Below are 25,450 nucleotides of genomic sequence, written 5' to 3'. Positions count from 1 at the left end.
CAGGAGGTTCTGTTGGGTGCCGGTGGTCCTTGTGACAGCCCGGGATCGGAGAGGGTTAGTCTCAGGGATGAAAAGGGGGAGGGAGGGGGGGGGGAGGGAGGAGGGTTTGGGTTTTTACGCACAGCCGAGACGCACCGCTGCTGGATGGAGACACGGGAGAAAGGGAAGGACGCGAGGCACGACTAACGGGTCTGTGAGGCGGAATGGATCCGCACTCAGGACTCTTCTTTTAGGAAAGAAAAAGTGAGATCTGAAGAAGGAGCGAGGAGCGCGAGGAGATCCGGTTCTTCTTAGTTCAAACTGCAGTTTTCAGTTGCGTCTAATAAAAATATTCTATTAGTTTCCACTCACGAATATCGTTGTTACCAGCAGCAGACTTCTTCTGGACTTTAGTCTCTGCGCGTGTGTTCCAAAGAGAGGCGCGAGGAGGAGGAGGAGAAGGAGGAGGAGGAGGAGGAGGAGGAGGAGAAGGAGGAGGAGGAGGAGGAGGAGGAGGAGAAGCGCTTCCCCACGAGCAGCAGCTGCAGTGTTGGAGAGTAGAAGCGCAGCAGATGTACAGGAGGAGTACAGTAGAGGGGAGCTCGTCCTCTGACAGCGCCGAGAGCCGAATATGACATTTTGCCGCAGCGCCTCCTGGCCAGTACCCGAGAGGGGGGGGGGGGGGGGGGGGCTGTCTGTTATCAATCAACTAAAAACTCATCGGCTTCAACGAAGAACTTAAGAAACATAAATGCATTTTTCTACTTTCACCCTTATTTTCTCCTTTTTACATTATTGAATATTAATCAACAAATAATTATTAATCAAATCATGTTTTTCTAGCATTTCTTGTGTGAATGAAGAAAAAGTAGATTTTCTTTTAAACAAATGACAAACATTTAATACATTTACATAATACAGACTTTATTTCCTTTGACTCACATTTAAATCCTGTGATATTAAAATCAGCTCAGATACATAAAGTACATCATCAATGCATTTTAATAACTTGAAATAATCAGGATGTCACTAACGCACACAAACACTGCAGACTTTCAACTTCACAAACGAATGAAAAGAATATTCACTTTAACTTTAAAAGAACTTCTGTCTCTCTCTCTCTCTCTCTTTCTCTCTCTCTCTCTCTCTCTCTCTCTCTCTCTCTCTCTCTCTCTCCTCAGTACAATCTAGTTCACCTTAGATCTGTTTTATTGGTGTGACAGATAAAAGGATTAATCTGATGAAATGAATCAGATTAAAGACGTATTAAAGCGTAGAAGCAGCCGAGAACATGAAGTCAACACGAGAAGAAAGAGTTTGTCTTCACGTGTTTTGATCAATCAGAATTATTTTACAATATTATAAAACTCGTTGCTCTGAACCAGAGAATGTGAATGATTCAAATTAATTATGATATGTTTTTATAATATTTGGACACAAAGTTTGTTTCTGCGTAAAGAGAGAACTAAATATTCTCAACATTAAATCAAATATGTTAAGAAATAGTGTGCGATGATTTACACACACACACACACACACACACACACAGACACACCACTGGTCATTAAGGTCACGTGATCACACCGGAGCCATGCAGGTGTGATCACGTGACCTCTGGACTGAGACAGCGATCTGCTCCAGCTGACGGCTTTAAATGCTTCATTGGGACTCTAATGCACGGAGAAGTTGAACTGTTGACACAAATAGAATATGAATGTGATCGCGTGCATTCACTGTGCTGCAGCATTGAGATTCTTCTTCACAGAGCAGCTTTGCTCTCTGCAGACGTCACGTGTAACAGGCGTGGAAATGACTTGAACCATGTTTTAATTGAAATATTTCATCATAAAATCAGGTTCCAGCTCCAGAGGAAGGAGGAAGATCCTCCTTATCGAGCTCCGACCATTCGCTTCCCAATTAACACGCCGGAGACTCGGAGGAGGACGGAGACGGAGATTAAGACGGAGGCCGAGAAAACACAAACGCATGCATCCATTATTCCACAAACTATGGTGTAGATTAGGCCGAGTAATTCCCCCGTTCCAATATGCATTTCTGAATTAATATGTAGCACATAATCATGGTGAATGAATGAGAAGACACACAAACTGCAGCGCAGCCGTCAGTAATTAAAACGTTTGAACGTGTTGCTGTCGGCTCACCTGCTGAACGTGAACGATTCCACAGCTTAAAAAAACAAACATTTTAACAATTTTAAACTTAAAATAAATCCAATAGTCTTGTTTTTTTATTTGCATGTGATTAAATAGTTAACGGGGAATAGTTATCAAATCAAATCATGTTTACAGCATTTAATGTGCGAATGAAGGAAACAATGAAAGTATCTCAAAATTCAGATTTTACAAAAAGCTTTATTAAAATGACTTTTACAGGTTTTACAGTTTTTTAAATTCTGAGATAATTAGCAACACAGGGAATATATATATATATATATATGTGTATATATATATATATTATTATTATTGCTGCCCTCTGTGTTGCTAATTAGATTAAACTAAGAACTACGAACTCTAACAGACAGTTTCCATCAACTGTCATCAATCAATATGTAAATTCTCAACGTTTGTCTCGTAATCCTTTGTTGAGTTCATTCCTCAAAAGACTAAAATGCTTTTATTCCGTGAATCCAGAGGATCATCATTCCTCCTTCTGGAACGTTTCATCATCTCAGACCTCTGTGGAATAATAAACCGCTGAACGTTTAACTAATGCAGAAGAAGAAGAAGAGGGAGAGGAGGAGGAGGAGGAGGTGATGAAGAGGATAAGAAAGATGAAAAGAAAAGGAATGAGAGAGAGAGGGACAATAAGAAAGTCTAAAGAAGAAAGGAAGAACGAGAAGAGAGGAAACGGATGGGACAAGAACGGAGAGAAAAAGGGAAGGAGAGAGGAAAAGAGGAAGGAAACAGAGAGGAGGGAAAGGACTGAGAAAAAGGAAGATGATGTAATAAAAAAGAGGGAAAGAAAAGAAAATGAGGATGAAGTAAAGGACAGGAAAGGAAAGGAGGAGAAAGAAACGGGAAAGAAACAAAAAGTGAGAAGAAAAGGACAGAAAGTAAAGAGGGAGGAGCAAAGGAAAGGAGGAGAGACAGAAAGTAAAGAGGGAGGAGCAAAGGAAAGGAGGAGAGACAGAAAGTAAAGAGGGAGGAGCAAAGGAAAGGAGGAGAGACAGGAAAAAGACAGAGGAAAAAAACGGATAAAAGAAAGATGAGAGTAGATGAAGATCGTGACAGAAAGAAGATAAAACGACAGGAAAGAAAGGAGGAAGAGGAGGAGAGGACGAGAAGGAGAGGAAGAGGAGGAGAGGAGGAAGAGGAGGAGGAGAGCTGGAGAGGAAGGGAGTAGGAAGAGAGATGGAGGAGAGAAAGAACGAGAAAGAGGAGGAGGAGAAGGAGTGACGAGTATCTGTCCTCAGTGTGTTCTTACCGGCAGAGTGAGCCGGGTTTTCCCTGCAGAGGAAACCTTCACGCATCATCAGAATGGAGAGCTGTGATTGGCTGCAGCAAGGAAGAGTGGGGGAGCTCCGTACTACACACACACACACACACACACACCATCATCATCATCATCATCGCCTGGCACAGTCCAGAGGATCCTCGTTGCACAACTGGGCTGTTGGAGGAAGGGTGGACACAATAATAGAAACACCTCACATCTCTTAAAGCTAATAATGTTTAATATTGATCACATCTCTTAAAGCTAATAATATGTTTAATATTGATCACATTATTATGTGTAATAAGAGATAAATCATCAGCAACGTTTCAGCTTTTTAAGCCTCTTTTATGACACACTGACTGCACGCTTCAGTTGTGGTGGAAGTAATGTACTTTTTGAGGTATTTGTACTTTTCCTGAGTATTTCCATTTGACTTCTACTCCACTCCACCTCAGAGTATTGTACTTTTGACTGTATGATGTGTTTTAGTTACTTTGCAAGATTAATATTATTAAAAGACACGAATGATGATGAATATTATTACGGTTGAAGATACTCATCAATATATAAAGTAGTTGATATCAGCTGCACCTTTACCAGCTGTGATGCTCATACAGTCGTGTATCAATAACTATAATTCAGTAATATAATATATAGTATTCTGCACAATGAGCACTTTAACTTTTGGTCCTTTAAGTATATTTTTGATGTTAATACTTTTGACATTTTGAATGCAGGACTTTTACTTGTAACAGAGTACTTCTACACTGTAGTATCAATATTTATACTGGAAACAATAATCAATGAATGTTCTTTTAGTGAAAGAATTGTGTTGCAAATAATATTTTAAAATATTAAAATGTCTTTAAAAAGAAAACCAAACATCTGAATGAACATGGTGTGAGTTAAGATAAGATAATAAGATGAATATGAGTGTTTCTCTTGATAATATCAACATCTTCATGTGATATTTGCATCTTTATTGAAGGCACATCACATACACATCATCAGAGAACACCCGTCATCAGCACTGATGGCATTTCACTGGTGAAATCAGTCACAGTTGACATTTTAAAACAAGAATATCAGCGATAAAGGAAGAAGACGGATAATGACACGGATATTATGGATGTAAAACGTCCTAATTTACATAATTTATTCACAGGAAAGTCAACACGACGCCCTCATCAAGAATCAATCAAACGTTTTAGAGTTGAGTCAGGATGGGAACTAAAATCAAAGTGCAATATCGGTGGAACTTTCCCCAAAGCCTGCTGTTGAAGATGTGTGTGTGTGTGTGTATGTGTGTTTTTATCCCTTTGTGGGGACTCTTAACTGGGGACCTCCATCTGGGGACAACACAAGATGAGCTGTTCATTTCAGGGTTGAGATTAGGTTTAAAGTTCAGGGTTATTATCAGGACAGAAATGAGAGTTAGCACTGTAGTTAGGCAGGTAGCAGTTATGGTAAAGGTTACATCATTGGGTCCCAAAGTGAATATAACTGGATAGATGCTGAATATTAAATAAAATATGGAGGCATTCAGCTAAATATCAGAAAATATGATGAGAATCAATGCAGACTCTGCTTGTAAAAACTCAGAAGAGTTTCTGTTTTGTGAGCTGCTGCGATTAATTACCATAACAACTCTTTAAAGACTTTAAATAAATTAAGTGACTCACTGATTGGAAAAGTAAAGAAAACTCTTTGTGGTGTTACTTTGATACGAGCACAGTGAACGTCACTTTCTTTATGTTCTTTTCTCAGTATAATTAATTATTTCAGAAATATTGGAAATTCAAAGCAAATATATATGAGTGTCTTTGTGTGGGGTAAATTACTTTATCCACACCAGAGGGGTAGACAGGAAGTCAATCATAAGTAATAGTGTGTGTGTGTGTGTTCTACGGTGCTGTATCGTGTGATCCAACAGACAGACAGGCAGGTGTGTAGATCTTCACCGTCTCATCCCAGGAACAGTCCACCACCTGCAGCCAACACACAACACACACACCGTTAGAAACAAGGCGGGGTCAAAGAGTCTGAAAAGAAGTCTGGTCCTATAGAAGTCTATGAGAAAATGACTCTACTTCTCTCTAGTGTCCACCAGGGGGCGACTCCTCTGGTTGTATAGAAGTCTATGAGAAAATGACTCTACTTCTCTCTTGATTTATTACCTCAGTAAACATTGTAAACATGAGTTTATGGTCTCAATCTCTAGTTTCAAGTCTTCTTCAATACAGCATGATGTTCATTTAGTAAATGATGGTCCATTTAGAGTCAAACAGACCATAAAGCAGGGGATGCTTTAGGGGCGGGGCTACACAGTGATTGACAGGTCTCTAAATCACTCCTCCTCAGTCCAGATATGGTAATGAATATAAAAAGGGGAAGTGTACTAAGTGTACACCTTTTCGTTTGGCATAAACTTGCTTTGGTTTGTCACCATTTCAGTTTTACTTATTTTTCTATATGTGCACTTGAGTTGTATAAGTTAAATAAACTTTTTTTAAAAGACCATTTGGACTGAATGAGAGGTAAAAAGCCAGAGTCTTGTTTTTTTAAAGTGCAACAACACTCGAGCTTCCAGCTGAAATAACCTCGACCGCTCTGAGATCTCAGTGTCTCGGTGCTGCAGGTGAAGCGTGGACACTAAAGGAGGATGGCTCTCTGCGTCTCCTCTGGCACACACTTACATCAAAGTGTCCCACCTAAATTACATCCCATTATCCGTTCTGGGACAAAGACATTTAGAGAGGAGGCCGACTGGCCGCTGGTCTCTACTTCTAAAGAGTAAAATCTGTCGTCTGTCCTTTTTCTTTCCTCCTTTTTGTTTCTTCATTGCTGCCTTTCCAGGAGTACAGGACACACTGTGTCTGTGATTCTCAACAACATAGACGTCCCTCATTGAGCTTAGTTCATCCTGTCTGTCATCATTCACCACTAATATACACTTCCTGTCTCAAGGACAAAACGATGCAGACTCCTTTAATGGATGAGGCCAAGCTGATTATAGAGCTTGTGGACGGGATTCATTTTAGAAAGGACACAGAGTCGCTCAACTGCAACAATTTGGTACAATTTTTGTTGAATTATCCTTTTTTGACGTTTATGTTTTGCAACATTTACGTCATCGAGTGGTCCGGTCTTTACAGAAGAGAACATTCAGTCCATATAGTCTTTGAGCTTTTTGCTCAATTTTGATGATTTTACCTCTAATTGCTGAACATAATGGTTCCCCACAAGCATTAGTACACACAAAGAGACAAATCAGGAAAGTTTGGTTCAGGTACAATCTTTGTCTTTTCATGTATTTATCCTCCCAACACACACATGTTAGAGAGCGGACGAGCAAAATGAAAAGAAACTAAACAGAACCGAAATATTCAAAACAATACAAAACCTCTCAGCTAATTTCATCTACAAAAAATGTTATGAAATATATTCGACAACAGTCTTTTTTTACTATGATGGAAATGAGAGCCTAAAGGTTTCGGATGCAAAACAAGCAATTTTCACCATTTTCCGTCATTTAATTAAAAAAAAGCAGACTTTGCAGATTAATTTGCAATAAAAGTAATTGTTAGTTGCAGTGCTATTCATAAAGCAACACAAGGCCAAGACCAATAAAAACCAACATGAGCTCTCAGGTTTAAGAATTGATTTCTTCTTTCTGTTAAAAGCCGTCTGAAGTTCTTTACGCTCCAAACTGAGACGTTTCAGACGATGCAGTGGAGAGAAAAATACAGCTGTGACCGACATCCCTCTCCTCTCTCTGTAATCAAGTGGGACGTGGCTATCATCTGAACAACATGCCTCTGTGAGGACGTGGCTATCATCTGAATGACACACTAACCCTACTGTCATCTGTCTTGGCTGCAGAACACACAGCGGTTGATGAGGCTTTTCAAAGTAAAACGCTGGTTCCACTTCACTTTTAACATAAAGCCACTTTATTATTCATATAATTACAAATGTTATCTATTATCGTCAGAGGTGTTGGAACTGGCTTTGTGTTGGTTATTAAACAACGAAGGGGAAGCTTCGTTTGTGTGGGACTATAAATACACGAGTGAGGGAAAAATGTTCTGTCGTTCTGCTGCAGTTATTTCCTAACAGGTTGCATTTTGGGTATTCAGGTCCTAAAAGCTGGCAGGCAGCACAGCCAATCAGAAACAAGCTCATGCAGAGGAAATGTATTAACATGTCAGCAGGGTTTGTGCCAAAATGAATTACAATCCATCACTGTGACAGACGGGGCCTGTTGAGAGTCTGTCAAAGTCTACTTCACCCGTCATATTTGTGTGAATTATAGAAGGACTAACCCACCGCTATGAGCTGTGTCACAGCAGGTCAATAATGTTGACCAAACATCTGAAAGATTAAAGAAAGAAACATCTGTCTACCAGCTGTTTGTCTGCATGTGACCGGTGGTCAGACATCTAAAGGAAAAGCATGCTGCCAGGATTATGTTCTTCATGAGTAAAATATGGAAAGGTTTCTAATAAACAGCTTTTTGCTTTTCATGAACCGATATTTTAGCTGGTTGTTCTGCTTCAATACAAGACGAGTTCGTTATTCAGACTCTCGGCGAACAGATTGAATCCAGATCGATATTTAGAAAGTTTGGATGAAACAAACAACCTGAAATGTGGATCCAAACCACATGTGGAGAAGGTTTGAAATGTGGTCGCTAATGAGAGTTCTACAGGTCGTCTCAGTCTAAAAAGGGGATTTCAAAGTGTGGAAGTAGAATCTATGCAGCTCCTAACAAAAGCACAACGAATAGAACAACAGCCTGCTGTACGTACAGCAGCACACAAGACAAACCTCATCAAGAGTATATAGAACACAGAAGCAAAGACAAAACAAAACAGAGAAATGAAATATGTATCTATTAATATCAAAAACTAATAATAAATACAGAACACAATTCAAGCAGGAGCAACATTGTCCTAGAAAGTGCACATAATCACATGAGTTTAAGAGCGACCTGAAGCCATCCACAGACATTAACGTCACATACAGATGTGCAGAGATCATGTGTAGTCCAGACCAACACGTAGCATATCAGAACAAATATAAAAGGCCTCCGAACCCTTTCAGTGGTCTCACAAACACACACATTTAAACACAAACCTTCTACTTTATTTTGAAAGGACACTATGCAGGTAAATAGTGAACAAACTGACTCGTCTGACGTCTGCAGGGCGTCACAGTCGGACTAGTTTGTCTGTATTTGACCAGAGTCACATAGCGGCGAGCTGCACAAGTATGAAAAGGTCAAACTGCAGCAGCAGCGGCGAGAACAGAAGAAGCTGCGCTCGTTCACGTGGGTGGTGAACGCATCGAACATCAAACCTCCTCCTCCTCCTCCTCCTCCTCCTCCTCCTCCTCCTCTGCTGCGCCACCAAACCGGACTGCAAAGCCATGAGGCTGAATGAACTGATGTGAGGCTGAGAGCTGATTGAGAGTTTATAAGATAAGATAAGAACATCGTCTATGGTTACACTGACACCGGTCCACAAATAAATAGCACACTGCCCATCGTACAACACACCCGTAGTCATCGTAATGGTGAACGTGATCGGTAGAGTGAGAGTAGAGCAGCCTCATCAACATGGAATCATCATAGAAAGTACACGTGCTCAGTTAGTCGGTGTTACGGTCAGGCTCTGGCTAGCTCGTCATTCAGGGCTGTGGTGGACCGGGGGGGGCCTGTCCGATGATAGTTTCATCAAAGACTCCCATGATGGCTGCACGGCTCTTTGTGTTAGCCGCTGATCTGGGCTTTCAGCTGCACAACAAGTCTGTAATATGTAGCGACTGATTGTAACATTAATCTGGTTTATCAGGTTTCTGTCGGAGAGATTGTTGGCTCTCTAGCTTTACGTCACCATCACAGTAGAGCCTCCATCCCAAACACCAGCTCTCCATCCTGCTAACTTATTCCTGCTGCTGATGGAGATCTTTGAACGAGCGAGTGGCCTTTTCTTCGGGGGGGCATGAGTAAGCAAAGCAGTCGCTCGGTGAGTCAGCCGCTGAGGAGAGGAATGCCCTTCTTTAATTAACTTTAACAGCCTCGCCGTAATGGAAAGGCACACACGCCGGCCAAGACTGCAGCAAAGCACAAAGAAAGAGAGAAATGAGGAGATGGCTGATGAGGGGAGGAGGAGGAGGAGGAGGAGGAGGAGGAGGAGGAGCAGCGCTATAGAGCACAAGACCAAGGGGAATATAAAAGCAAGACAGTTCAAAGTCTGGCTAATATTCAACTTCTTCTTCAGTGTTTTTACTTCAAATAAGGAGGAAAAGAGGAATGAAGGAAGGATAATTAAAACACTAATAAGCTCGTGGTCGTGATGTACAGTCAGAGGAAGCGGAGCGGTCACAATGCGCTCTCCTTATCGCTGTTGAATTGTCATGGTAACGGCGCTGTGAGTGACAGAACGACCTGAACAGATGTTCAAAGGGACCGTCGTGATGCTCAGGGGTTCACAGTTTACCAGGTTCTTCTCCAGAGTCAGGAGGAGCCAACATGCTATGTTCATATATATACTCTTAGATATTTATATTGTACATAGTAGATCAATGTTTATGCTGTTCTTCTTTGTCTTTAATGAGCTGCTGCTCTGCAGCTGCTTCCATCGGTTACTTTGTTTCTGTTTCTGTGACTTTGATGAATCCAAACTAAACCCTTTAAAACACCGAAGTCCAAGGTGACAACTTAAACACTCTTGTGTTGTCTGAGCAACAAGTCCAAAAACACAAAGATTTTAAATTTACAATGAAAGAAGAGAGAAATGCAACAAACGGTTAAAGAAGAAAAATCTTATTTTTGTGTGAGAAATGAATCAAATCATCAAATCATTAGAAGGGAAGTAAGAAAGTATTGCTGTAGAAGAGTGTTTATGCTTCTGTATTACTACCACAAATACTACTACTGTATACAGCCATTGCAGTAGTACTGTACCACAGATACACCATGTGTCTGCTCTGTAACTGCTGCAGTTAAACCAGTTATTTCCATAAAATAACCAACATACAGACCGGTGAATGGTTGTCGTCCTGCATTCCTGTATGATCTATCACCTCATCGTAACACACACACACACACACACACACACACAGACAAAGGTCTTGTATGTCTGTGTGTGTGTAAGTGTGTGTGTGTGTGTGTGTGTGTGTGTGTGTGTGTGTGTGTGTGTGTGTGTGTGTGTGTGTGTGTGTGTGGTTTGGCCTGCAGTGCCGTGAGGAAGGTGATCCATCAGACACACTTGTGTGTTGCGCCCGGATAAGACCGGAGACCACAACCAGTGAGGGAGTGTGTGAGAGGAACGAAAAGAGAAAGTGATGGAGAGGAAGAAGTGATGAGAGGAAGAAGTGATGGAGAGGAAGAAGTGATGGAGAGGAAGAAGTGATGGAGAGGAAGAAGTGATGAGAGGAAGAAGTGATGAGAGGAAGAAGTGATGAGAGGAAGAAGTGATGAGAGGAAGAAGTGATGAGAGGAAGAAGTGATGAGAGGAAGAAGTGATGAGAGGAAGAAGTGATGAGAGGAAGAAGTGATGAGAGGAAGAAGTGATGAGAGGAAGAAGTGATGAGAGGAAGAGAGAGGTGATCAGAGGAAGAAACCCAAACACATAGAAGAGGAGTTTGGTATCTCACAGTGGGACGGATGATGCAGCGTTGCTGAGTTTTCACCGAACACCACCGGCTATAAACACATACGCCGATGATGCTTTGGTGTATTTTAATGAAACTGTGGCCGTTACAAAAACACAATGACTGACTCTGTATGATACGAGCAGCAGCTTATTCATCAGCCGCTGATCAAAGACTGCTGAGTGACTCACTGTTGAATGCTTCTTGATGGCAATGTTGGCGTTTGACAAAGAAATACAAAAGTAAAACAATGTATCAAAGCAGGAAAACTCTGTCGCTTTAAACTCACATTAGAGTTCTCATCACTAAGGCTGACTCAGAATTGTCTTCATCGTTCTGTCCGAACATCAAAGGAGCGACGTCGACCCTGTTTTTGGTCCATTTAACTTGACAAATGGTTTTTAAATATTCTTGGTTTAGGTAAGAAGATGCGTTCTCCTGCACAGAAGATTTCAAAGTCAACATTTGTCTTCATGAGGATGAAAAGACACAAATGCACATCGACGCACTTGCACATGTAACCACCCACATGGGGAAAAAAGAGCTGACTCAGCTAATCACAATGATGTGGAAGGACCAGTAGATCACAGCTGTCAATGTCTCACACACACACACACACACACACACACCATGAACTGGAGAGTAACTGCACTGTGACTTTACACAAATAAGGACCAGATGTGGAGTTCAATCAATGTACAAACACTTAACTGTCAATGTAGGATCTACACATCTGTATATTAATATATAGAACATCCAATACAGACACAAGCGCACACGTGTACTGTAAAAACACAGCAACATAGTATATTTACATCTATATATAGTATTGTAATAGTTTAAATCTCCCTATAAATGAATAAATACACATTATGGTTTCATTTGTCTGTTGTTGAACACTGAATCATTAGCACTAGAAGTATCACTGGTCCAGAGCTCTCTCTCTCTGATTTAGTGGGTTTCTTTGCACTAGTTTGTGACTTCATTGTTTTTTAATTTAATGTTAAACTGTGTTATCATTTCTATGCAGTTGTATTGTTTTCAACCCAGTCGCCAGAAAAATTGTTGGCAACCACGGACGTGTTGAATGTCTACGTTTCTGAATCAAAAGTACATTTCATCAGTACGTTTTATATCAGCTTTGTATCACGCTTGCCCGAAACGCACAATGCCTCATGGTTAACGTGAAACGATTGGTTAAGTTTAGGCAACAAAACTATTTAGTTATGGTGGTAAAAAAAAATCATGGTTTGTGTTGAAATAGTAACATAACAAAACGAAACATCGTGACCGTAAAACATCGTGACGAAACATCGTGACCGTAAAACATCGTGACGAAACATCGTGACCGTAAAACATCGTGACGAAACATCGTGAAGAAACATCGTGACGAAACATCGTGACCGTAAAACAGCGTAACAAAGCAGCGTAACGTAAAAAGAACTGCTCTTCCCAATGTTCTTGCACAACATGATGTGAGAAGCGTGAAGTCAAGGCTTTGGTTTCACATGAACAGCGGTCTCCTGGGTGACAGTCCTGTGTTTGTCATCCCGATAGAGACGGAGACGGAGAAGGTGAGCCGAGGCACAAAGCGTGAACACAAACACTGGAAATAGAGGAGCTGTGGTGTGTGAGGTCAGTATAAGTGTCCTCAACACTGTGTGTGTTATTCTACTGGCTGTTTCTCTCTAATGACATGTCTGATAACAGCATAACTAACAATACATCTCATTACTGTTGTTGCCTCTACCCCCCCCCCCCAACACACACACACACACATTGTCAAACATTGACAATGAGGACAATACAGCTCATTACTGAATCTCTCTTATAGACACAAACACGTACGCGCAGCCCGTCAGAGTGAAAAGGGGAACTGATCCCTCTGATTGGTTTACGGCGACGTTGTTGGTTCAACCCGTTTATCACGTACGCACTTCCACCTCGTCGTCGTCTGTGCTCTGGACAAAAGTCCTGACTCTGATTTTCCAGCGAGCTATTATTAGTTCTGTGTGAAAACTCTTGATAAAAAGGTGCATGTTGAAGACATGAAGCTGTGTCGTGGAAGTGCAAAGTGGAGGCAGGAAGGTTCGTGCGATGGCAACGCTGCAGCAAAACAAAAACAGGTCTGGTTCTATTCACGAGAAGACCAAAACCAACGACGTGTTCGTCCGTCTATCAATACCTTTTGACTTCCTGTCTGTGACTCTCAGCCCATCGGTTCCAACTGAAGACGTAACTCTTTAGAAACACAAATAGTTTAAATTGTCGGGGGCTATTTTCAGCGGCGGATTAATCCACATTTGGTGCGCTAGAATAAACGACAGCGTGTTCACTACAGCGAGGCTCATTGGTGTGTTTTAATAGAGCTCAATGGCTCTAGAACAGTGCTAGAACCACAGTGCTAGAACCGCAGTGCTAGAACCGCAGCTTCAGCACCGCGGACAGTTCCATGTTTCCTACATTTCTTGAGGACTGAAGTTGCAGTGTTTTATTTTGTCCGAGGTAAAAAAGCGTTAAAGACTAAACTAAAATTGAAAGGATCACCTCAGTGATTTTACAAGTTTTAGCTCCTCGACTAGAACGGTGATTCCACAACGATCTGGCTTGTAACCATTTAAAGTAGCGTGATGTCCGTTTATGAGTGGTGATCAAATAAACAAGTTGTGTAGCAACACTTTGTGTAGCATATGCCATCAAATCTGACGTTTGAGCCCAGCAGCTGATTTCTTATCATTGTTGTGAGCTGAAACTTTTTGTGCATCACCATCAAGACAACATGTCTTGTTGACCAAAACTTTGGTGTTTGATGAAGGATTTCAAATGGAATTTGGTTGTTTCTTCCATTAAAAAGGTTTTGGTTTTGGCAGTCGACTCACATCACGGGAGAGTTTTCAAACCTGGCTCTACAAGCCGATTTTCCAAAGCGTTACCGAAATGAATCCAACGGCTACCCTGAAGGTAAGAAATTAATCTCAAAACTAATGGTACGCTCTGGGAAACGGTGAGCAGTGGTGTATGCACCATTTGCAGTTAATGGGCTAAAACATGCAAAGCTGCTCTTAGGGGATGAGGTCAGATGAAACTACAGCAACACTAAAATGTTTTCCTTCAACCACTTTGAGCACAAAAGTCTGCAAACAACTGCAGCTAATTTCAACACTCATTCCCCAAATCACAACCTCCTTCCCATTATGATTGTTGTCACCGGTCCCCACGCACTGATCCAGTTTATTCAACTGGAAAACTGAATTAGACACGAGTGGCCTGTTCAACTCAGCGCCTCTTTACCCGACACACTGGAACACACAGCTCCCCGTTACCGTGGGTTAACCCCGGCCTGCTCGTGTGCCGACACATTGATGGATGGGCCCCATTTCAAGAACTACAGCAAACACACACACACACACACACGGATAGAAAACCAGGATGTGGTCACCCACACACTCCACAGGAAGACGAATGGCGGAGTAAAGGGAGGAAGAGGAAATCTGGAAAACATTTTGGGAAAATGTAAATGACCCAAATCAGACGTAATCAGATAACTTCATTGGTTATGCTGGTTATGCTCATTGCAGATGAAAAAAACAGAAAGTAATTGGTGGATTTTCAAAATGTCCTTCTAAACCACACATCCATACATTGTCCATTGCTTATCCAGGTCAAGAACAAGGTCAAGACTCTTTCCTTTAAGGTTGTCTCAGTACAACAAACATCGTCCCAGAGACACCGATCTACAGACGTCTGCTGCTGGAAACCAAACCAGGAGCTCCAACAACACAACTCACAGGTTACAGCTAAGAGAGCCACGTCTTTACCGTGTGTGTGTGTGTGTGTGTGTGTGTGTGTGTGTGTTACCTGGTTGGGGATATGCAGGTTAAAGTCAAGTCCACACACAAACTCTGAGTGATGTTCCACGGTCTCCAGGAGAGGCTGACTCCTGCTGTAGTCCCAGAACCTGCACAAACACAAACACAGACACACGACTCTCGTTTATCCTCGTAACGTCAAAGCGAAGTGTTAAAATGACTCTTTGAGCAGAAAACGTTCCATTTAAATTCATGGAAATTCTGCATTTTCTCAGATAATTTCACATTCAAACAGACCAAACAAGAACAATTATGAAACAAAGACAACTGTGAATGTACGTTACATCAACATGTTGCCTTGAGGAAGATACCTCCATGTATATTTCATTCTCAAGATTCCGGTAACTTTTGGGCTTTTTGTTTGAAGCACGAGTCTGACGGCTGGATTTCTATTAAACCGGCTTCTCATATTCTTGGTCCCCAGAGGATTAAGCTTCTTGATCCTGGTGAACCTGTAGCCTCTGATATGATGTCCTGAATCCTTGTTTTTGCTCCCCGGAGGATGACAGCTTCTCATTTTGGAATATTTTTGGGGACACTATTCTGAAGACAAAGCTGCCAAACTACAAGCACATTTACATCAAACTTATTTCATAATAAGAGGATTCAGACTGAAATGACATTTCCAGAGCACATTCCTGCTTCTAGAGGACGAACCATGAGCCTCATCTCAAGGCTCACAGCTGTGAAACATGAAATCATTATGTCCAATACTGTTCATATGTTGGAGCAATGAACAGTGCAGCCTCTCACTTACAGGTTTAGTGTTATTGTAATATAAATAATAAAGCAGATGTGTGTGAAGTCTGAAATCATAACACTTCACTGTGCACGATCACAAATCCTACACACAGCTATGCATGAGAGAGAGGAAGGGTTGAACAGATATAAAGAAAAGAAAGCAATCTAGAGAGTGAGATTTAGAAATAAATAAAGACGAGAAAGAAGGAAGAGAGGAAGGAGAGAAAGAGAGCCAATAAAACACTGCCTCCAGACGTCAGGCCGCATTCGGACAATCAGACTAATTGAAAGACCACGTCCCTTCCTGGTCTTGACAGGGTGGTGTGTGTGTGTGTGTGTGTGTGTGTGTGTGTGTGTGTGTGTGTGTGTGTGTGTGTGTGTGTGTGTGTGTGTGTGTGTGTGTCCGCCAAAAGCCCTGACGCAGCAAACCCTCCCTCCAGACTCATCCACTTTGCAAATGTAATTAAATCATTTTCAGAGGGAACACTGCAGCTCCCATTGGGCTCCATTAGGCCCATATTAATAGTGGAGCTGCAACACACACACACACACACACACACACACGCACACACACACACACACACACACACACACACTCAGGATGAGTGATGGGTGTCTGGGGAGAGTCAGGTATTGAGAGATATTATATATTGAGTGAGTTGTTAGTGTAAATCACTGCTCACACTCACTTTGTGTGTATGTACAGCATCGTGTGTGTGTGTGTGTGTGTGTGTGTGTGTGTGTGTGTGTGTGTGTGTGTGTGTGTGTGTAAACTGCTGCAGTACAGACTGGTTTACGCTCATTCCTAATGAGCAGAGTGAGTTTGTTTCTGGACTTTGGCACCAAAGTAAATCTCACTTCACTGTTGAATAAAGAAACTTTTCCTCTCGGGACGTTTGAAGACGCGGTCGTGAGGCGCCGTCGGGCTGCAGCAGCACTTTGACACGATTACACTTCATCCCCACCGCGGAGATGCCCGGTTGTTGCACGTGAGAAAAGAACAGTGACGGGACTCAAGAGGCCTTCCTCTCTTCTCTCGCTCAGCTCGGCCGTACGTCAGGTGATCGACAGCTGTGATGTCACTCTGACCACTGAACACTTACTGCTGTCGGGCTGTCGCTGGTCTTTGTTCGCGTTTTGCAATCTGGAAAAACCTCAGCGGCTGTTCTGGAGAATGTGGTAAAACTACACGACAAATCCTGCTTCTTTTATACAATAATCATTAAATCCTTCATTCGGTCGACAGTCGAGGGACAAAGAACGTTCAAACTTCAATCAGTGAACTAACAGCATCCGCTGAAGAAGACTGTGAGATGAAGTCAAAAGCTCAGGTAAAAGCTGGGAAGTGGACTTTAACTTTTGAACTTCCACTCGTTCATGTTGTTGTTTGTGGGTTGAAGAGGCAGCGAGTCGAAATCTGACCGTCTCGTTTATCGGTCGTTGTTTTTACGGACTTTCTTCTCGACGTGTAGACGGTCTTCTTAAAGTGATAGTGAGTCAAACTTCATCTAACACGCTGTTGTGAAATTATTCCTAAAACATGAGCCAACATGCTAAAAAAAAGCCAAAGTAAAGCTGAGCTTCAGGGAGTCGGTGTTGATTTCCTTCATGAAATCTATGACGCCAGATGTTCCTCACCGATCCCCAAGCTTTCCAGGACGAAGATGAGACGGCGTCGACATACCATAACCATATATAATATCTTTGACGAAACAAGATGAGACTTAACTGTAGTTAAAAAGACAAAAACTCCTCCAAAGTCTCTTTCTTTTCGCCACCTTCTCTTCCTTCTCTTCCTCTCACTCAGTCTGTCTCTGATGAAGCACGTTTCAGCATCAAGGCAATTCAAAGCGCTTTATATTAAACATGAAAAGACAAAGTGCAAAGAGAAAGAAATGAACGCAGAACATCGCTGCCAAAAAACACTGACCAGCGTCCTTCAGATGAACTATTTAACATGCTGTCGATCCCGTTTAAAGTTTCTACTTCTTCCACACGGCCACACTGCAAGACGGGGCGAAAGAAAACTGCCATTACAGTCTCGCATCCCGAGAAGTCTTTTAGCATCAACACGACTGAACTGTAGCGACGGGAACGACGTCTACGTCCACAGACGACTCCTGGAGAACGTGGCCGTGATTATCGGGCCGTTTCAGAAACGTACAAGAGGTTTAATGTCTTCTTGAGTTGATGGAAGTTTAGCCTCGTCTGACAGTGCAGAGCTTCAGAGGTCCTGAGCATGTTGGTATCAACTCAGGACGAACTTGCATGTTTTGCATTAGTGTTCAACGTATCCTGATACAGTTCGTTTGATATCTTACAAAACACTTTTGTGCCTTTTCCATCAAAAGCCAGCAACACGTGTCAATTTCCGCTCATTAAATGGATTCAGTCTTTTGTTTAGATAAGAACTGAACTACTTGGTTAGGTTGAGACGATGAAAGTACTTTTGGGTTTCAGAAAAGATGTCGTTTGGGTTGAAATAAGTGAAGAAACGTGAGAAATGAATCAACGTTGACTTCTAGTTTCACACGGCCTTCTGGGTAAAAGACTAGTTTTTGAAAGAGCACTTCCAATAACTGTGTTTTCTTTGGAGTGTAATTTGCATTAAAGCCTCACAGTGTGTTTGTGACGATCATGCACAACGTGATTGAAGTTGCAGCTCGAAGAAAGAGAAAACAGACCACAGTGTGCCGATGAAGACGTGTGTTTAGTTAGTTCTCTATTCTACGTAATCCTAAATATCTGCACAATGCATCCTCAGTGAATGCAGGACGTGAAAGACCAACACATTCATCACCCGTAGTGCGGAGCGATACGTAATGAAGAGCAGCTGCAATGAAAAATCTTTAGTGGAATGAATGCATTTCTGTCACAGCGCTCCCATCCAGTGCATTACGATCAGGAGTAATAATCATGCAGCTCAGAGCCACTATAGCCTCCATTGGCCTCATAAAACGAGCAACAACAATGATTTACTGCAGACCGTAATGAGTCGGCTTTTTGGATCTCAACATTGTGGAACAAAGCAGCAGCAGAAGAAGAATTTAGCACCCGGGGCCAGATAAGAGAAGGTTTCTTCACTGCAATGCACTTTATTGAGAAATGCAACATTTGGATCCTTAGACCTCCTTCAGCTTCTTTCATTTACTACCATGGTAACTATCCTGCAACGGGGGGGGGTGCACTCCATCCATTGATTCGTAGAGACGTCCCGAGCTGATCACGGTACCGTCGGCTCGAAGAATCCGAGGATCTAAGGACCAATATCAGAGCCGACCCGGCATGTCCGGGTCAAATAAGGCCAGATGAAATCAGATCCCGTCTTTTCCGTACTTCATGCCAACGGAAGACAATTAGTGAGCAGACCGGCGTCAAATACCGACGTTTTGGAACAATCCTCAGTGCCGGACTCCAACGCACGATTCCCCCTTTAACATGAGCACCAGGCTTTCAAGCAGCTATAACGTGAACACATCCGCGTCATTACAGTCAGCAGAGGGAGGAGCTAGAGTCAGACGGATAAACCAACGTATCCTCACACAACGGTTCATATTACAGGTATATCTGACAAAACGTTACTCCTCATTTTTTGTACGTTTTCCTGTGAAGGTCCAGGAACACTTGTCAAGTTCTGCTCGTTAAATGAGTCTTTCCAAAATAAACGTACGTCTTCGCAGGAAACAACTTAGTGAGGGTTAGGCAACAGAACGACGTAGAAGTAACAATCGCTGTTTGGGTTCAGCGGCGTTACTGAAGTACGGACTCCTCGGTATACACGAGGAACCAACAGCTGTGAAGGATTCCCGTTTGTTGGATTGCCGTCTTTAGACTTCCTCGTTCATGCTTACGGGGAAAACATACTAAATTATTTTGTGTGATACCTATAAATGACGGCGCATCATTTCTTTAGGAATAGCTAAAGCGCTGGATGAGAGCTGCCTGATCCAGCGCTGATTGTTAGTTATGTTATGGAACATACTTAACTTAGGTTTGTAAGAAACTTATTTGAACTCAAACCAAGTACTTTTGTTGGCGAAAGCCAACGTGTCCTCGCGAAGCGTCTTTGACGGGTTGGGAATGGAAACGGGTTTTTGTGACGGAAGAGCCTCCGATCGGTAGTTGAATACAAACCAACACATCTAACGAAGTGAAACATCTTCCCTCAGCTGATCACATCACCTCAATTTCAGGAGTTTTCAGGTTTTGAACCAGGACCTTCAGTATTTGTAGCTTGTGAAGGATAAGGTGTCACGTTTAGAAGGCTTCAATGAGCCGGATATCTAATCAGCATTTCATATCTTCTGCTTGCTGTGTAAACATAAATATCAGATCAGTATTGCCAGATACTCTAATCTCAAAGGACTCGGAGTGGGATCAGGGCCGTGATCAGGAACATGAAGATCGTCCAAATCAAGTACATTTTCAGATGGTTTCAGTGGAAACACATGAACCGTACGGAGGTTTAGATGACGTCCGTGTGTTTGAGAGCAGACGACCGTCCCAGTGAGTCAAACACGTGTTTACAGACACGAGGCCGACGCCGTCTCCGGTTTCCTCGGTGGGTAATTATTTAGCTTCTATTGTATTTCAGTCGGTGGATCCATTCACCTCCATTCACCCGTCAGCGTTGTGTGTCTCACTGTTACTCATTAACTCACAGCGGAGCGCCGAAACATTTCAGACACAAGAAGTGACCACGAAGAGAAGAGCAAAGAGAGAGATCCGATCCTCCCGAGAGTTCCAGTCTTTGATGCTTTCACGTCAGACGGGAAATGAATGTTCCCACGAACACACAGAGCAGAGAACACGTTATCTAAAGCAAACAGGAGACGCTACGAGCGGAGAACACGACCTCACGACAAAGACCACAGAATCAACGCTTCCAAACAAAGAGTGTGACATGTACGGTATTATTCATCGTCATGTGAAACATGTGAAATCTTTTGTGTCGTATGTACGCATTACTGATGACTAACAGGTGCAATATTTGTCTAATTAGCGCTCAACACGAGATCATTGGTCGTAAACTGAAGTATTGGAAAAACAGGAAGTTGGCGTTGCTGCTGGCACGACATGAAAAGTCAGAAGATCACCAACGTTACAGGATTTCATCCTCTGAGGACCAAGAATATCTGAACAGAACTTAGATATTAGTGGAATTCATTTAGATGGTGCAGCCGAGGAGCCGAGGAGCCGAGGAGCCGGAGGAGCCGAGGAGCCGAGGAGCCGAGGAGCCGAGGAGCCGGAGGAGCCGAGGAGCCGAGGAGCCGAGGAGCCGGAGGAGCCGAGGAGCCGAGGAGCCGAGGAACCGAGGAGCCGAGGAGCCGAGGAGCCGAGGAGCTGGAGGAGCTGGAGGAGCTGGAGGAGCTGGAGGAGCCGGAGGAGCCGGAGGAGCCGAGGAGCCGAGGAGCGTGATCTTTTATTTTGTTCTGTGAACTAACATGTTCCTGTTTCACGGTCTGTCTTTGTATGAAACGTAGCAGCTAATTAAATGTGAGTTTCTAGATTATAATGCAGCTAAACTGGCCTTTAACACCAAACATCCCAGAGGTTTGAGGAACATCGATTAATCAGAAAGCAGAAGACAGAACTCGAGGGGGTTGAGAGGAAACGATGAATGTAACTCGCTGAGTCACCGTGAGTACGTAGAGGAGTGTGTGTGCTCAGATGTATTTGCATATGACTGGTGCTGCATGTGCATTCACGTCGAGGTCTTTGTGTGTGCAGGTGGATGTGATGAACACACAGGAAGGCAGGTGTGTGTGTGTGTGTGTGTGTGTGTGTGTGTGTGTGTGTGTGTGTGTGTGTGTGTGTGTGTGTGTGTGTGTGTGTGTGTGTGTGTGTGTGTGTGTGTGTGTGTGTGTGAGTTTAACGAGCTGAATACACCATCAGGTGGATGTGACGGAGCTCAGAGTTGAAGAATAAAGATCATTTTTGGGAGATTATTCAAAGAGTTAGATGAGAGGATTGATCACCGCTCTCGTGTCTACAGTAAATATGAAGCTACAGCCAGGAGACGGTTAGCTTAGCTTAGCATAACTTAGCTTAGCTTGGTGTAGAAACTGGAATTAGTGAGACTGGCTCTGTCCAAAGTTAACAAAATCCACCAACCAGCTCCTCTAAAGCTCACTGATTCAAAAACCCCTTTAAAAAAGGCAAATATACGTTTTTACACTTTGTCGTTTCTTATTTAGTGAGCATGAAGGGTGCGGGTTGGAGGCTAGCTGTTTCCCTCTGTTTCCAGTGTTTATGCTAAGCTAAGTTAGCCAGCTGCTGGCTGTAGACTCTCAAACTATTTCTGTCATCATTGATCGTTTATTGATGTTTTTGTGACGTGAATGAAATCCTAACCAAGAGTTACCAAGTAAAACATTATTAAAACAGTCACAGTGTATGCTCACTATAGTATAACATAGATACACACTACACTTTATATCATCACATTTAAACACAAGTTACAAAGTTGAGAGAAGCTGCTGATGAGCAGATGAAGAAGAGACTCGTGCTAACGAGGTTTCCTGTTAACGAGGTGATTAGAGCTTCCTGCAGTCAGTGCTGATCGATGCTGAGGGTTCACACACACACACACACACACTCATTTGTAGCTCCGCCCCCGTCCCGCTCTGAATGCTTTATTCAGATACCATCAGGAGGAGTAAACCTACTGACTCCGTGTTATCGCTGCAGTAATGATTGAGGACAGAAGCCCGGTTAATAACGGAGAAGATTCAATTACAGATACACGGAGGTTCTCTAGTGTAACGCAGGAAAGATTATTGAAAAACCGAGATTGTTTCATCAGAAAATATTTTCTGTTCCACGTTAACGTTGAGCTTCGAGGCAGCTGTGACACTGAACGTCTTTTAAAGTGTAGACAGAGAACGTGATCGTCCCTCTGAGTCTGAGGATCACAGTCCAACGTTCTCTCTGTTTCAGCTCCAGCTTTGGTCTCCTCCACCAACAACGTTTGTGCCTTTAGCTGCTAAAAGCTCCACTGTTTCCACCGACGAGTTCATCAGCTGCTGGAAAGAGACCGAAGCAGCCGATGAGCTCAAAGAGGCTGAAACATGAGACTATGAGCCCCGTTCCCTGAAAACATTGAACCGTCACGAGTTACTTCTGAGCGTTTTATTGCCAGCGATCCTTTTTTATTTTATTTAGTTTGCAGCCTCCGGGCTTCTTCTTCTTCTTACTTTTTCATTTGTTTCTGAGCTTTATTACTGCAGAAGAAGCTGTTTTCTTACCTGACAAGCTCTCGGTGTGTGTGTGTGTGTGTGTGTGTGTGTGTGTGTGTGTGTGTGTGTGTGTGTGTGTGTGTGTGTGTGTGTGTGTGTGTGTGTGTGTGTGTGTGTGTGTGTGTGTGTGTGTGTGTAAGGAAACCAGTACTCAGCATAGAGTATTTGAGCCAATGAAAGCGTGGATCAATAAAACACAAGGTTTGGCACAGAGCCAGCTCTCCCCACGTTTATCTTTAAGCCTCCCTTCTTTCCCTTCGGCACTTTACTGCCTCCCTCCCTCCCCCTCCCTCTCTAACCCTCCCCCCTCCCTCTCTCCATCGTTTAAAGAATCCAACACCTGACGTTTATTTCAGCATCGCTCCTCCTTTAACTCGCCACTGTTCATCCCTCCATCTTTCCCTCCATCCGCTGCAGCAGAAGGTTGAGTTAATTTAGAGACATTCATCAAATAAGAATGAAAAAAGAAAGAGAGAGAGAGAGAGAGAGAGAGAGAACGAACGGTGAAAAGTGAGTTTGTGATCGCTTGAGTTGGGACGTAAGTCGACGTGTGAACAGTTTAATTTAATGTTTATGATAATTATCCCTCTAATATCTCTGGAGAGTCATTTTAGAGCTTTCTGTTCTCGTTTTATTATCGAGGCGACAATTCAAAAGGAAAGAGATGAGACAGAAAGTCTGAAGTGTAATAGTTCACATCACACAAAGTATATTTATATTTTATAACACAGTAATATGTCGAGGAGAAGCGTTACCGATCAGGAAAACACTTCTCGAAGGCCAAACCCACTTCATACGAGGTCTGATCGATCTAATCATCGATCGATCCGTCAAGAAGAGAAGAACGCTCGTCACGTCTCCCCAGAGCCGAAGGGGAAGTCTGAACGAAGAGCAAAACGACCCGAAGATATTCAATTTACAAAGATGGAAAAACAGAGAAAAGCACCACTCATCACTCACCACTCATCTACTCCCACCCGTCCATGTGTTGACCTATCAAAGCTCTGACGGACACAGACGGTGAAGAGACGTTTGACAGAACAGACGTTGTGTTTAACTCAAAGGCTGCAGAGAGACGATGCAGCAGCATGTTCTCATAAGTGCTGCTTGATATTACAGAAGTTATTAACTCGGCTCATCTCGTCTCCATCTCACACACCGGTTCACTTTATCACACGTCGTCTCCGTGTCCTTCCTCATCACCGCTTCTCAGCTGACGCCGCTCAGCCGAGAGGCCGGTGATTGAAAGAAAAGGAGCGTAAGCAGAAACACGACTCCGTGCTGGAAACCACATCCTCTGCTGCTGCTGCAGCCGTTCAACCTCCAGAATAAAGTTGCTTTCAAGTAGTCAAATGTGTCTATTTTGATCCAAGATGCAACCCCTGCATCTGGGAGGTGAAGCCGACCTGCATTCTCTCTAATGTCCACCAGGGGGCGACTCCTCTGGTCTATAGAAGTCTATGAGAAAATGACTCTACTTCTCTCTTGATTTATTACCTCAGTAAACATTGTAAACATGAGTTTATGGTCTCAATCTCTAGTTTCAAGTCTTCTTCAATACAGCATGATGTTCATTTAGTAAATGATGGTCCATTTAGAGTCACACAGACCATAAAGCAGGGGATGCTTTAGGGGCGGTGAAGTGTGTTTTCACTTCATCAAAGTTAACTTTAACACGTTGGTCGCCCAAAAATCTCTGATTCAGCATTCGGTTGAGATTAGCTCCGCCCTCTCCAGTCACCTCTGGTTGCAATTTTGCAAAAGAAACAAGACGGCGACATCAACCATGTTCAGGTTCCACATGTTGCTTTCAATGAGTTAAAAAGAGGCAATTCTGTGTTAATTCTGCTAAATTATTATTGGTGATAGATTGTTCATCTGTTCATCTCCAGAGATCATTCATGTTAAACATACTATATATACGAATACTTTAAAGACATTTTGTCTCTTTGCTTCTGGTGTTTTCACAATAAACTTTATTTAAAGAACTGTACGTTCACAAAGAGCTTCATGATCAGGACAGAAAGATATGAAAGGTAAAGACGACCACAGAGAAAGAAAGCAATAAGAGATCATCTCACCTGACGGAGAAGTCGTACGAGCAGGACGCCAACATCGTCTGACTGAACGGAGAAAACTGCAGGAAGAGAAATAGGAAATATTACCATCAACCATCTTTATCTGTTCGTTTGATTCGGTTAAACGTTGGGTCACTGGTCTTATTATAGCAAGTATTCAGATCATGTACAAATACTGCCACATAAAACACATGTACACAAGTATTACCAGGAGAACCTACTTACAGTTTATTGTATATCATATAACATTGGATTATTAATTATTGATGCATTAATGCAAGTAAGAACGATTCGTACGATTACTAATGTAAAGGTTACTCCGACTATATTTATGTGTTTTTGTTGCTTGGGAATTCTTGAGAACACGGTGAGAATACGGTGAGAACACGGTGAGAACACTGTGAGAACGCGGTGAGAACACGGTGAGAAC

General features: G+C 42.7%; 1 protein-coding gene across 1 annotated transcript in view; it reads right to left on the bottom strand.

The window, feature by feature from the left end:
* Positions 1-4,405: 4,405 nt before the first annotated feature.
* Positions 4,406-25,450, bottom strand: part of pex7 (peroxisomal biogenesis factor 7) — a 36,777-nt gene continuing 15,732 nt past the window's right edge. Inside the window, exons 9-11 of the mRNA XM_079180145.1 lie at positions 25,024-25,079; positions 14,953-15,052; positions 4,406-5,423 (exon numbers count right to left, since the gene is read on the bottom strand). Coding sequence (XP_079036271.1) covers positions 5,340-5,423; positions 14,953-15,052; positions 25,024-25,079 — 240 coding nt within the window. The 3' untranslated portion in view covers positions 4,406-5,339. The remainder of the gene's footprint in view (positions 5,424-14,952; positions 15,053-25,023; positions 25,080-25,450) is intronic.

This window comes from Pholis gunnellus, assembly GCF_910591455.1.
Source record: "Pholis gunnellus genome assembly, chromosome: 19".
Taxonomy (NCBI): Eukaryota; Metazoa; Chordata; class Actinopteri; order Perciformes; family Pholidae; genus Pholis; species Pholis gunnellus.
This window is presented reverse-complemented; position numbering and strand designations above follow the sequence as displayed.